The sequence below is a fragment of the Rhagoletis pomonella genome, unplaced genomic scaffold, assembly GCF_013731165.1.
Source record: "Rhagoletis pomonella isolate Grant_MI unplaced genomic scaffold, Rhpom_1.0 Rhpom_scaffold_00004, whole genome shotgun sequence".
Classification (NCBI taxonomy): Eukaryota; Metazoa; Arthropoda; class Insecta; order Diptera; family Tephritidae; genus Rhagoletis; species Rhagoletis pomonella.
The window spans coordinates 72,657,125-72,671,337 of NW_023458558.1; the positions used below are offsets into that span (position 1 = coordinate 72,657,125).

The 14,213-nt window shown below is 35.6% G+C and overlaps 1 protein-coding gene across 1 annotated transcript in view; it reads right to left on the reverse strand.

Annotated features, from left to right (window-relative positions):
* The window catches only part of LOC118738073 (polypyrimidine tract-binding protein 1), a gene marked incomplete in the record, with an annotated part of 425,177 nt that overhangs the window by 49,420 nt on the left and 361,544 nt on the right, over positions 1-14,213 (reverse strand). The window contains 1 exon segment of the mRNA XM_036468984.1: positions 4,384-4,476. Coding sequence (XP_036324877.1) covers positions 4,384-4,476 — 93 coding nt within the window.

Below are 14,213 nucleotides of genomic sequence, written 5' to 3' on the forward strand. Positions count from 1 at the left end.
GAGGTTTTTGTTTGATTTGTTATGAAAAGAAATCTTAATGTCCGTTGATAAGAGGTTCGCGTCCGCCCAATAGAGTTTTTGTGTCAATTTTATGCAAAATAACTGTCCGCGTCCGGCCAAGAGAGTGTCCGCTTAAGAGAGAGTAATTTGTTCCGAAATTTATACTTAAAACTTGGTATAGGAAAAAAATGTCCGCCCAAGGGAGGTGTCCGTCTAATAGAGGTGTCCGTTAGGAGAGGTTTCACTGTATATGCATATGTACATATAATTATTAACATACTTTCGTACATAATCTATTGACATACATTCCCACATTTTTATGCACAAAAATGCATGCGTTGTATAGTACACTCGGAGCGCTCGCTCGTCGCTCACTCGTCCTTCCTAGCAGAGTGAGTATGCAGACAGCTACTCTCCTCGCACTGCGAGCGAGGCAACACAACAGCCTCGCTCGTTTAATAGGAGCGCGAGCAAACAAGCAGCGCTCGCTCGTTTGGGGAGCGAGCCAAACTTCTCGTGCCTCGCCTCATTGCTGCTACGAGTATGAGCTGCGAGCGCCTCGTTGACTGTGAGGCATTGAGTAGGAGTTTGCTCGCTCGAACTCCGAGTTTTTGCCTACCCTGCTTAATATTTTCCATTAATTTTAGCTGGCAGCCACTGCATTACTAACTTATTTGAACAGGTTCAGTGGTACAAATCGAAGAGTTACTTCGCTGAAATATTCATGAAAAAGGGCCGAGACTATGTGACAAATTTTAAAAAGAGATCTTTTATTGAAAGAATTTGAGCTCAATGTTTCCAAAATACGAAGACGCGCTGGAGACCGCCACATTATCTCCATGATCAAAGAATAGAATAAAATAATGTTCCTCCTTTCAAAAATTGTCAAAACAAACATTAAATCCGTTGGAGCCATCGAAACTACATATCGTCACCTTAATTCGTAAAGACCTAACCCACACTGCGTTTTTCCCTACTTGTGTTTGATACTCTTTTTATAATCGGCCCTATTATGGTTGTCAACGTCGACGTCGGTGCCATTTTTTGTTATCAAAAAATAGCCCTCGCACGTCCAACGCCAGCTTCGCTGTCTAGAGTAATTTTGCGGAGAGGTGTTCCTCTCATACTACTGTGGTCAGCGAAGTCGGAGTTGGAAAGATAAGGGCTATTTTTTTACGAAAAAATTACGTCGACGTCGACGATGCATATGAGCAGATCCGGGAAATAGTCAACCAAAAACGGAAAAAATGAATGCCATTCAAATTATCGCATTATGGTATCAAATATGGCATAGTGCAATACTTTTTTCCTTTTTATAGTTCTTTCTCACCTATTCGAGGAATCTGCCTTTCCCTTCTTACTTCTTGGAAGAAAGCTTTAAAAGACTTATACAAGGGCATGACCTTCACCCTTTTAAAAAATAATAACAATATTCTTGGACTCACTACAGATAACCACGATTCTACACTGCTTGGTATCAATATTAATTTTTTCAGTCCAAGCTTAAACATAATTTATGTATGAATACATGTGTATGTATGTATGTATGTTCAAAGCTATAAATCATATGAAAATATTTCGTAACTTGCTTTTACTGTTGTGAACAAAGAACTTTTTATAATGCAGCTTTGGTTTTCATCAGCTTACTTTGCCACCGATACGCTGCAATATATTGCAGGAAAGTACACGTGTGTGTACTCAAATATTTAAAATACTGAAATTTATTAATTAAATAACAATCACAAGGTAGCAAAACAGCCCGGATGGATCGAGTTACCCCCACGTATAAGCTGGTGGATGAGAGCGGTGTGGGAGGAAAATGAATAATAAACATAAGTATATATGTACATATATAGTGCATATGTATATACATATATATATATATATATCGTCGATGTTTTTTCAAAACCGCCTAAATCGCCGTTGTGGCAAAAATGAGATTTGGTAACCCTGAACACCAGACATCGAGATTTATGCATAAAACTCGTTAAATCGTTATTAAAACAACAGATTTGTAAAATAATAGCTACAGAAAATAGCGCCTCACAAGGCAATGCTTTCAAAGAAACCCTGTTTTTCGCTCTCCTGTAAAATTCGAGCGCCGTAAGATGATAGGCAATTTTGCAATTGGACTATGGGCGGTTTTGCAAAAACATCGACGATATTTGTACGTTTCCTATAAAATTCCTCCCCATCTTCCATAATCAAAATATCCTCGAGGACAATGAGACAACTGAATACTGAAAGAGTGAGTGAAAAGTGGAAGCTTGAGCATACAAAAGCTGGTGAGGACAACGGTGTAGCAGGCTGCTTTCACCGGAAATCGAACAAAAATGCTTTTAATATCGAATGTAACCGCAGGCCGCAGTAGTTTCCATTTATTGCTTTGACCCCTGTTGCCAACTACCGTCATTGTTATTGTTATTGCAATAAATACCGATGCAGCGATATTTGTTTATTTTTTTCAATTGCGGTTATTGTACTACTGACGCTGCCTCAGCGCAACCAGTTTGGTATCCTTATGCACCTCTGTTTATTAATATTCTGTGGCATTATGAATGCAAATGGGACCAATGATGTGAGCGAGCAAGCACGCGCTTGAAAATGCTGCACAAGGAGAGGTGGACGTAAGGAGAAAATAGACGGTACATTTGTGAAGAATTTTGATGAAAATGCCATGTTATGCTTTCGCAATGAAATATTTAATTACACATCAATGTATTCAAACGGGTATTGCTTGAAACACAATACCCAGCGAACGGCAAATTTCGCCCAGCAGAGCGATGCCGACGACCAACTTTCGCCCAGCTAATTCGCTTACTGAAACACAAATAGAGCGGTATCGAGCGGTTCGAATGCTGTCAGCTGATAAGGTGACCATGTTTCAAGAAGGAAGCTTTTACAACGAAGAGGGAAAATACCAGCAAGAAGAAGTTTAAAATATGGAAATAGTCTTTAAATATAACTACTAGTAAACTTACGTTTTACTAGATTAATCTCTGATAGAAAAATATAAGGTATATTATTTTACTTTTAAACAAAAATTACGATAACTTTTAAAGTATGGTCATCATGGCCTTTTTTTGTCGTTGCCGTTGACCGCGGCGATAGAAATAAATCTATCGTCGCGAACAGTCGTCGAGCAAAACTTCGTCGTTTGCTTTGGTTGTGCGCGTTCTCATATAAATCAGTGTGTTTTAATTATCTCAGCAACCATCCGTGACGAAAAATTTGCCGTTCGCCGGTGTTGTGCTTCAGCTTTATAGCGGATAGAAGTGGAGAGTGAGCCGAAACTTATTTTATATGAAAAATAATAAGAATAAATTAAAATAAACTTTGACAACACTAGTGGATGATCAGCGCTGGTGGACTTTGAAAAGCATGGAAATGTAACACGAAAGCTCAAAGAAAGCTCAATTCGTAAGAGAATCGCACGTGTCCAAAAAAGAAGCAAGTTATGTACACGTTCGCAATATCGAGCACTTTTATGGTGCAATTATACATAAGCGAAGACTTTGTGAGAATGCAATAACCGAAACTCCACACGTACATACATACGTATGTATATCCTAAGGGAGTACGAGCAACTAACAAATGTAGTAGGTAGAAGGATGCCTGAAAGCTGCTTATCAACAGACTAACTGCGAGCTCCATTTAATGCCGTTAATCGAAATTAACACTCAGTAGCCAAGAGAGGAGTACCAGCTGTGACCTGGCAGGATGCCTCCATGCCAGCGCCAGCTACTGGAAATATTTATGAAATGGTTGGAATTTCTTGTTGGCCATAGTGGTATACTCTGTGAACATTTGTTGTCTTTCGTCTGCCAAAGTGACGAACGGCACTGTTACGCACGCCATAGGGTAAAATGCGAAAGGTGTTCGCTGACATTGAACCTTGCCGCCTATCGGTGCGTGGTGTCGTTGGTAGATGGTAGGTGATGTTGCCATGGTGTGCTCGAAACCGAATAATTTGCTTGGGTTGGGGCATTTCGCAATACAAATAATTAAGCTTATGAAAATTTCAATTATTTCAGTGAATCCTCGCAAAGCTCACATTGGCCATTCTGCAAGCTCGATGCTGGGGTGACAGTTTGGTTGGTTTATTTGTATTTATCGCATTTATTAAAAAGGGAATTCCATTTATGAATTGCAATTTATTCGCTGAGGAATGTTGTTGCAACGGCCTGCCGTCACGGAATTGGGATAGCTCTGAAGGGCTTTAGTTTTTTTTGTCACATACGAATCAAAACCAAACACAGAGATTTAAGGTTATGTGACTAATAAATAAACGAGGAATTTAAAATACCAACAACTCGACGAGCGTATGAAAAAACCAAAGTAAGCAATTTCTGTAAGAGCAACCTGCAATTGCTGTGTACTTACCCAAATAGGCTTGTTGTGGTTCGGCCATTTGTATGAGAGCTGAATCCTTTTTGTTGTATAAGATTTTCACACGTTGCACATCTCCATAAACACCTGACGGAGGAAAGAGAGAAGAGTAAGAATTAATATGAAATTACCTAAAGATCTAGAGAATATTAATTTATTAAGATGGATCTATGAATTATCAGGATATAATACTTCTAAAAAATCAAGAAAATTTAATGAAATCCAAACGAAAACAGCGGAAAATCAACACATACCTACTTATATTTTAAGTGATACAATTATTAATTATATTATTATTATAAATTAGTTGTTGCAAAATTGTCAAGTTCAAAAACTATGTTTGTTTGTTTGTACTTACATACATCCTGCAAAATTCGGATCGAAAGGGTTAAAATTGTGCTAGTTGCTACAGCTAAGACTTTAAATCTTATGTATATCGTCACTAAAAAAGGCGCGTAAAAAAATTTTGCGAAAAAAGATGCTTATGAAAAACTTCGGCGAAGAGTCTTTGACGCTGAAGTTTTTTTATGCGTCTTTTTTCGCCAACTTTTGAGTTCGCGCCTTTAATCGTGTTTAGTGACGATATGTACTATCGAAATACGCGGGATTCGGTGCTTTCAAGCGCACTGACAGTGCTTATATTGACATTCTCGGTTATATGCATTATCGGTGCAACCAAACGAACGACTACTTCTATTAAACAATAAATTTTCATTTAAAACAGGAACAAATTAAAATCTCATTTATTTACTGTAAGAGAAATATGAGGCTGTGGGAGAAGATGTGGCCTAACCCACAATTTATTTTTTGTACTTAATTGCTAAAAACAAGTTCAAATATGATACATTTTAAAATAAAAGTCGCATTTCTTTTTTTAAAGGTATTACAATTGAAATTATTTTAAGTAGTTATGTTAGTAAAAAGAAAAAAAATTTGATTAGGCTAATTCTGCCCTCCCGGCCTCATATACATATGTACAACAGAATTCAAGTGCACAGAGAATGATAAGCAGTTATATTCGGAAATTTTATGAGCGGCTAAAACTTATACAAGTTGTTCACTAAAAGATTTTAAAATGAAAAATTAATTTTAATTTATCAGCGGAAAGATGATACATTTTTAGGTGCTTCTAAGTGGGAGATGCTTATAAGCGGTTAATTATAGCTTGATTTTTTGTGTATTCTATACATATTTAAATATTTGAAACTTTTTTATAGTGTTTCTAGCGTTTATAAGCGAAAAATAATGTAAATGCGTACATACATGCGTATCTATGTATGTAAGTATATGTTAAATTAGGACTTGCCCTGCGGAAAAAAATTATCAATTGATAAAAGATAACCTACTTGTAGTTACTTTTTATGCGGGATTTCCATAAAATATATAACTTGTGGTTAGCTACAAAAAGCTAATTTGAAACAAGTGGACAAGTAATGCATAGTTAGCTTTCGTCAAAGAAAATATACAGATAATAAGTGACTTTTAGCTCCTTCCTAATCAACATAAAGTTAGCTTATAGTTAGACACATTTCCTGCAGGGTGTGTATGCATGCATGCGCTTATTGAAATTGGCCAAAAGTTGAGATTGGACCACCATACCGCGGCAAACACATCGCTAATGCGTTCTCCCAGTAGAACGTCTGCCACTATGACACCAACAGCTTGGGTGGCATATTTGCCAAACAATAAATTACGATAAAAAGCTTTTCTTAAAAAAGTTTCTATACGATACGAAGCAAACTGCCATTGGCAACGGTAGCGGCTGCAAAATCAATGGGGAGTCGCCATGAATATAAAATTGTTCTTCCATTTCTCACTCGAACTTATTTCGTTAGAGTAAGCGCGGCTAAAGTGCTATGAGCTCTTTAAGATGTGTGTGTATGTAGACAAAAAGTTCTGTGGTAAAGCGCTAAGCATTTGACCAACACTCAACTCGGCTCTATTTTTATACCTTTTGAAATACTTCGGACGACATTTGTCACTTTCGGACACAAGACAAAAAATCTTTCTTTAAAATTAAGTGTTTTGGCTAAAATTCGTGTTTGAGTACACAAAGGTAAAGAGAGGGGTTTTCACATTCATTCAAATAATAGTTACAAAGGTTGTTAAAGCTCCGATGATATAGTTATTATCGAGTTAAATATCCCACTAGTTACAATGGAATGGGCCCATGAACAATATTAAAAAATTAACAAAACACATTAAACTTGAAACCAGTGTACGAAAATAAACTATATTGTACGTTACTATTTCGTTTCGTTTATTACTTTAACAGTTCGGTACAATACGAAACAAAACGGCTGAGTTCACTTTGGCGATAGTACACTACAGTAGTTTAGTAGTTACAGACGAAACAACAAACGAAATGAATCGTGCAGGGAAAATATTTTTATGTATGTACATATATGCAATAAACAAATACAAAACGAATGGCTGCAATGAATAAAAAAAATAAAAATGTTTTTTAATTGAATTGGATATGAAAATTTACAGAAAAAATTTTTTTTCACGTAATTGAAACGTTTGCATACATATAAAACGTACCCTATGGTACAATTGTCACAAACGAAAAGCAAACGTTTCTCGTTGGAGAAAATGACAGTGAATCTTACAATTTGGATCTGACTATTTACAAAACTGTACAAAACCACAAATGATATGATGATCGATGAGCAAATGGGAATTGTTTTGTACAGTTTATTTTCGTACCCTGCTTGAAACACATCAAAAATACTGAGTCACTGAATATTTAGAATTCTACATCGATTATATTTCAAGAAACAAATTAGTTAGCCAGGTGTACATGAGCCCTGCATACTTTGACACACAACAAATGGAATTCCAAATTGAGTTGAGCGAAAAATGCATTTTGAAGAAAATTTGGCCGGTAGTAATCGTATGCGCTTCTGTAAAAATAAACTAAGTAAAATGTGTACAAAAGCGAATGCAAACTGCATAAACCCACAAAATGCCACAAATTCAAATTGAGAAATTGACTCCAAAGACGAATGCCAAAAAGTATAAATTGTTGTTTAGTGCCCAGCAGCACGAACAAATATGTATGTAGGAATATATTGGCCTCACAAACGACAGCCAAAGCACTTCAACGCACGAACATACACATGCTACAAGGATCTAATAGAAGGCAACTACAACGCGCCTACAGAAACATATTCATACTTGTTGCACATTGATAACACCCGTCATAGCTCAGGTGAAAAAATCCAACCAACAGACAGCCAAAAGTGAGTTTTCCAAATGCAAGAGCCAATTCCAAACAAATTTGGAAAATGGTAAAAAAATTGGCAACAGCCGAATTTGAAAAAGTAACAAAGTGAATTTAGTAGAAAAAGTGGACTGAAAAATAAAAAGCGAATCAGGGGTGGAGTGAGCGTGAGTGCAGCACTTGTGCTGAAGAACAAAAATTGTGCATGCCAAGAAGTAAATCCATTTTACACAGCCGAATGCATAAACAAACCGCACTACGAAAAAGGACAGACCAGGGAACGAATCAGCCGATGCTGAAATGCCGCAGTATTAGACACACATATGTACATATGTACATATACACTCGTGGCCACAAGTAAATCGAAGAAACATTGAAATACAAATATCAGTTGCATCGGCTGGTAGATATGTCGGCAGCATGCAATATGGAATGTGCAACATTCAAAATCAACTGGGGCCGATATAGCTAACTTAAACTTGCCAGTGAACTCACGATTGACGACCGACGACGAGTAAACAGGAAGCATCTACATACATAGCCAAACGAAAGCATGCATGTAGGCTAAGGAGAATTGAGGCTGTACGGAAAAGTGCACTCGCAAACCAAGTAGTATGGCCCGCATCCGGCTGCTTGATGGCTTCGATGTGCACATTGAAGCGGAAACGAAGTCAACAGTGAGAGGAGGGATTGGCAGTAGCTAAAGAAGACATACCACCAGGAATTAGAGTGAAGGGAATGGTGGGCACTGATGTAAAAATTTACTCACTGTTTAGTGCGCTTGACTTGTGCCCCACAAGCAAATAAGAAGTCAAGAATTCGAAAGAAAATATTGCTTTAGTTTGTGAAAGGATGGCGAATAACCTGACTAAGGATATGAACTGCAGAAGGGGATGATATATGTAGATTACTTTGCTAGTTGTATGTATTTGTAGGTATGTCTGTACAAACTACGGCACTGTTGCGCCAAAAGGTGTTTATACATTTGTAAACTAGTAAGTTTTTCACTTGATAGTATTTTATTTCTATTTGTATTCAGCCAAACTGATTTACACTAGCAGTCATTACGGTGAATTGGAGATGGGATTATAATGGTTGGCTTTTGGTAGATGAGCTCCCGCGAGTACTATTAGTCACATATCAAGGATGGGAAGGATTCTTGAAATTATCTACAGGAAAACCTTTGAACGCGTAATAATTTTAGCTGAAATTGCAGGTAAATGTAAATGCGTTTCAGATTAATAGTAAATTTGCTGGAAAGAATTATAACAAATGTCTCTAAATTGATTTACAGTATTTCCAAAATAAAAGGAATTCTATTTTTAGAATGCTTAACTTTTTAGGTGTGCTCGTCCTTAAGTTATATGTTTTTGTTATTTTTTGGCCTTATAACAATTATATTCAACAATTTTATAATGAGCTCGGGGCCATTTTTTAAATGAAATAACTTAAGGACGAGCACACCTAAAAAGTTAAGCATTCTGAAAATAGAATTATTCGCACAAACCAACAATACCAACAACCACATGATCAAGTGAATTGCAGCGGAATAGCTGCGCTTGATTGTGTTGGCATAACAAAAATGAAAATAGTGGAAATAAGCAAACGATAATTTACAAGGCGTACTTAGCACGGTGCATAGGCAACTGGCTGAGTCAGTGGGGATCGTCGGTTCGAATCCTACTGAAAGAAGTCTGATGAGGAAATGTGGTGATTTCCGAAATAGCTATCACTTCTACCATTTTTTCAAACTATTGTTGCTTTTCCACAATAAATTTTCATTTAAAAAATGGCCTCGAGCTCATTATAAAATTGTTGAATATAATTGTTATAAGGCCAAAAAATAAAAAAACAAATAATTTTTTTTACGACATCCGTCCGACTTAAAACAGAATGGCTAACACAAAAAAAGAAACAATATATATTTCGAAGTTGATATCCTACTCCTTTTTTGAAGTCGGTTAAAAAATTCGCAACAGCGCTTAGAAAAAAATTTCAAAAATTAACCAGAGTTTTTTGAGCTACTTAAACTTGCACTTTATTATTCCAAAATTAAATGGGCTACTAAAATACATAGCCGAAATTTTCTCAAAAATTTGAATAAAAAGTTCGAAATATGATGAGTTTTTGTAATGTATGCACGAAATACACAAAAATAAATGTAAAGCTCAACTTTTAAGGAAACAATCTAGGATAAAAGGAACTGCAAGACATAGACAATACTCAAAATTACATTTCCAATCATGTATCACAATTTGGAATCGAGTAATAAATAAAAGAGTTATGAAGAAAACTCGATTTACACAAATAAATACAACAAAATACTTAAAAAAACGTATTTATATTTTCTATAGCACTTAGGAAAACATTAATGTCAAGAGCAAGCAAATCTACATAGAACCACTTGACGTAAACGTAAACTCAAACATCACTTGTTACCCATACGCCATGTACTGGCAAAAGCGTAAACAACAATTTTTGATTGTGGCTGACAAAATGTTATAAGCTGGATTTCAAAACGAAAACCGCCAGGGATACACGGTGCGAAGCATATAAAAATAAAATATTATTAAAGGTAGGAAAGGAAGAACACCAGATATTTGGAGCGGAAAGTGTGGTAAGTAAAAGGAAGGAAGTGTACAGGTCGGCAAGGGAAAAGCTCACCCTGGAAATTCCGCAAAAAATACGAGAGTTTAAAAACCATCGCTGAGATACTATCGTTAACTTGTAGAAAATGTTCTGGCATAGAGTTTCTGGCCAATAACATGGCAACAAATAAATATTTTTTTGTGCCGTTTATTTCTCTTATTTGGTAATTCAATAGCTACAAATTGTAAATCTTATTCAAAATACCTCCATTTGGCTTCCAGCAATGGCGTAGTCGGTTTGGTCACTCATATGTAAATTGCAGTGCATAGGCACTTTCAATGGGTATCGGGTAATTCAAGTCGCCATAGTCTTTAGGAGGACCGGAATTAAAATATAATGGGCCAATCACGATAGAGGGGTATTTTTTGCTTTTCCAAGCGTTTATAAGATTTAAAAGAATATTTGAAAGAAAAAACAGATACTTAAGTTGGCCTATAATCTTACTTTATCCATTGGTATTCGAAATTGCCTTCTTAAAACCAGCTGATGCGGCTCCTTTAAAATTTTTCTTATAATTCTTTGCTGTTCAGATTTTTTTTTATAAAATTGCATTTTGCTTTTAATCTTAAACGATACCTTTTTGCTCATTCCTTAAAACACCCGAAAAAAATAACAAATAATTGACAAACACCACTATGGACAACCTCTACTAGGTGCAGTTAAGGTTGAAAATCATGTTGATTATATAAATTATCCGCACTTCTTTGTTTTTGAATAAGTTCATTCAAAGCGCCACGAAGAAAACTGGGTATTTATTAAACTAGAAAGTTTCTTGGTAAGAAAGTATGTATAAAGTGGTAATAAGCAAAATTCAAATTATGTTTTTTTTATTGCATTATTAAATGCCAACCATAGATTTCTCGCATGCAAATCGCAAGTAAGTATCAGCAATAACAATAGCAAGTAAAAAATAGTTCGCAATCAATATCAAAAGTGATGCCAAGCGGTTGATTGGCTGTCGGGCATAATCGACACAATTGCTCTTGATTAAAAGTTTATTATCGTTCTGAAATGGCAACGTGTGCAAATTAAATGTAATAGGCATATTTGATAAAAGCACACAAAGAATTGCGAGAATGCAAGAAAATATATCTGTGGTTCTAGGCGGTTAGGGTCGATAGACTACGCATAATGGAATGCGACGAAATTACAAAAAATCTATCTGCGTCAATTCCAAATTGGACATTTCCAATCTGACGTAACGTGAAATTTCGCCCCGTAAATAAAAGCTTGTCGCAAAAGCCTTTTTTACGATTTTTAGTTACAGATGCAGATATATATTTTAAAATAATATATACGACAAACTTTTATTAATTGAGATCCTTCATAAAACTAGTTAACAATAAACAATAAAAATAAGTAAAGAATTTCTTGAACTCTCCGAGGCTTTGGAGCAAATCTGTAGCCGTGTTTTTGAGAAATTGCATTCGAAACTTCAATCGCGATTTCTCAAAACCTGCCGAAAGAAACATACGACAATCTTTTATCCAGGCAACAACTTGTATGATAAAATCTTAAAATTTGAAATGAAAAAGCCACAATTTTAAAAAAGTTGTTATGCATTATGTAAAAAGATATAACAATTGATAGCACAGATTTAACGATATAAAAAAAAACATATGCGCTGACGTAACGTTATAAAAATATGAAGTGGGTTTTGACTTTGATTTGCAAAATTGGAAACTGCAAATTGGGCAAGACTATTTTTAAGAAATTTTGTTATAGTAATGTTTGAAATATTGAGGGTTAATTTTCCAAGTTTTTTGCAAATCTATGTCTTACCACTTATGCCAAGTTTGAAATAAATCGGAACAAGACCATTTTTCTGCTTACACACCCAGTAGAAATCGGTTGTATACATTCATGAAGTATGCGGGCTGTATGAGTGAAAAAGTGTAAAGAAATAAAGTCAAATTCTGGCGAACTGTAAGCGAACGTACTTGTTGTTGTTTTAAGTACATTTCTCTATAAATTTTACTACTATACAGCATCACAAAATATTTGTAATATTTTCATTATTATGCATTATTAGCGTACGTTACGGTGGCCATGTTAACGAACGTAAAATAAAGGACATTTTTCCCAATGATTTTAGAATACGAACATAAAACTTGTATGATGACAATTTAGATCAATATTTTCCAGTTAATAATATTATTAAATTGTACAAGTTCCTCTTCTTGAAAGGCGCTGTAACCGGATTTTAACCGATTCCGAAAAATGAAACCAAATCCTTATCAAGGACTTCGCCATCCTTTGCTGCCACAATGCGTTTACAATAATTGAGCGGAGGTTTATTGTTATTTTTCAGTGGATCTGAAAACTTAGCGTGCAACTCGATCCTGGGCACAACTTTCCCTGTGCTTTTGTCAACAATGAATTTTACTCAAAGTATATTAATTTTTCTGGGAAAATGTCTAAATATTAGTTAACTTTTTTTTTGCAATTACATAAATTTCCTCTTATCAGTATTATCAAGGATTCGTGACCCTTAAGTGGGGTGCGAAGCAAACTGACGAAGGTTTACATTCTGTTTTATTATGGACATTTTTATTTTTTAATATTCTATGTTTAAAAATTGACCTCTGCAAAATCCAAAGCTAATTTAAAGGACAGTTTAAGAAATAAAGGACAAATGGCGTCCTTTATTTTGGCAAAAATTATAAAGGACAGGGGGCTAAAATAAAGGACTGTCCTTTAAAATAAAGGACGGATGGCCACCGTTTGTATGATGAAACACTCGTTTCCTAAAAATTAGCCCGCTATATTTTATAAAATCTAATTGAAATTCATAATGCGTATTCATTTTATGACAAGCAGTGGTTTTGCAGAAAAGGGACCTAATGGATTGCGCTGCAGCCGAAATATATAGAAACCAACACGGGGTTTGGTCTGCTTTGGCCCTATATTCATCTTAGACGAATTTACTGTTCATATGGCTAAATGGAGGATTCATTTAAGTATGCATGTAAAGATCGCAACATTGTGTAAGCGCATCTTTGCCTGACGCCCTCATACACCCTAAATGCGATCTTTCACCAACCTCCGATTGACGAAATTGCTCGGGGCGGCCGTTAGTACAGCAGTAAGACTTAAAGAAACCAGTTCATAAATATTAAGGTAAATTGTAAAAGTGGCAAATTGACAAGGATAGATTCGACCACATCCGTAAAAAAAGGTATATCAATAGCTTCATTAAAACGATATTTAAGAGATAACATGACTCATTTAGTCAGTGTACGGGAAAACTTTTCATCCTGTGGGGGGCTTAGTTTCCTTATCAGAACGTTTATTGGCTTACATGGTTTACGGACCAATATTGAAGTTGCAAGATCATAGAATATTACGCACGCTTGGAGATATCTCACTGGTGGAAATAGGACCATCGGTAAAACTCATGACAACGAAAGGGATTAGTATTCCATATGGTATCACAGCGCTACTATTCTTTGCCTAGGTGTGAGGAGGATTCTGCTCTTTATTCGTTTCAATTTAAACTACAAATGTTTACTTTACAGACCGCTTTTACTTTTAAACGCTATTTTTGTATTGGCCAACGTAAAAGATCTTATTAGGCGCGGCGAAGCAAGCGGGTATTGGCTAGTTGAATATAAACCAGAAACCATAAAACAAGTACCTTATCCTTTTCGAAAGGGTGTTTTTTAATTTCTCTAGCCTACTTTATCAAAACATGAGTGTTCAGAAAGAAAATATCACTGTTCTATCGGCGCAAGTGAAATATATTTTTTTACAACAACAAAAATTAATTAAGCGTTATCAACAAAAGGGTTGAAAATCTAAATAAAACTGATATTCGTACGAGTCCTTTACAAACACGTGTTTGCCGTACAAAACATCTCATTATAATCATTTTAACTTTTTTGAAATAAAGGTATTGTTATTACTTTTGTGTTTTTACTTAACACTGATGTCATTGCTACCATTAATT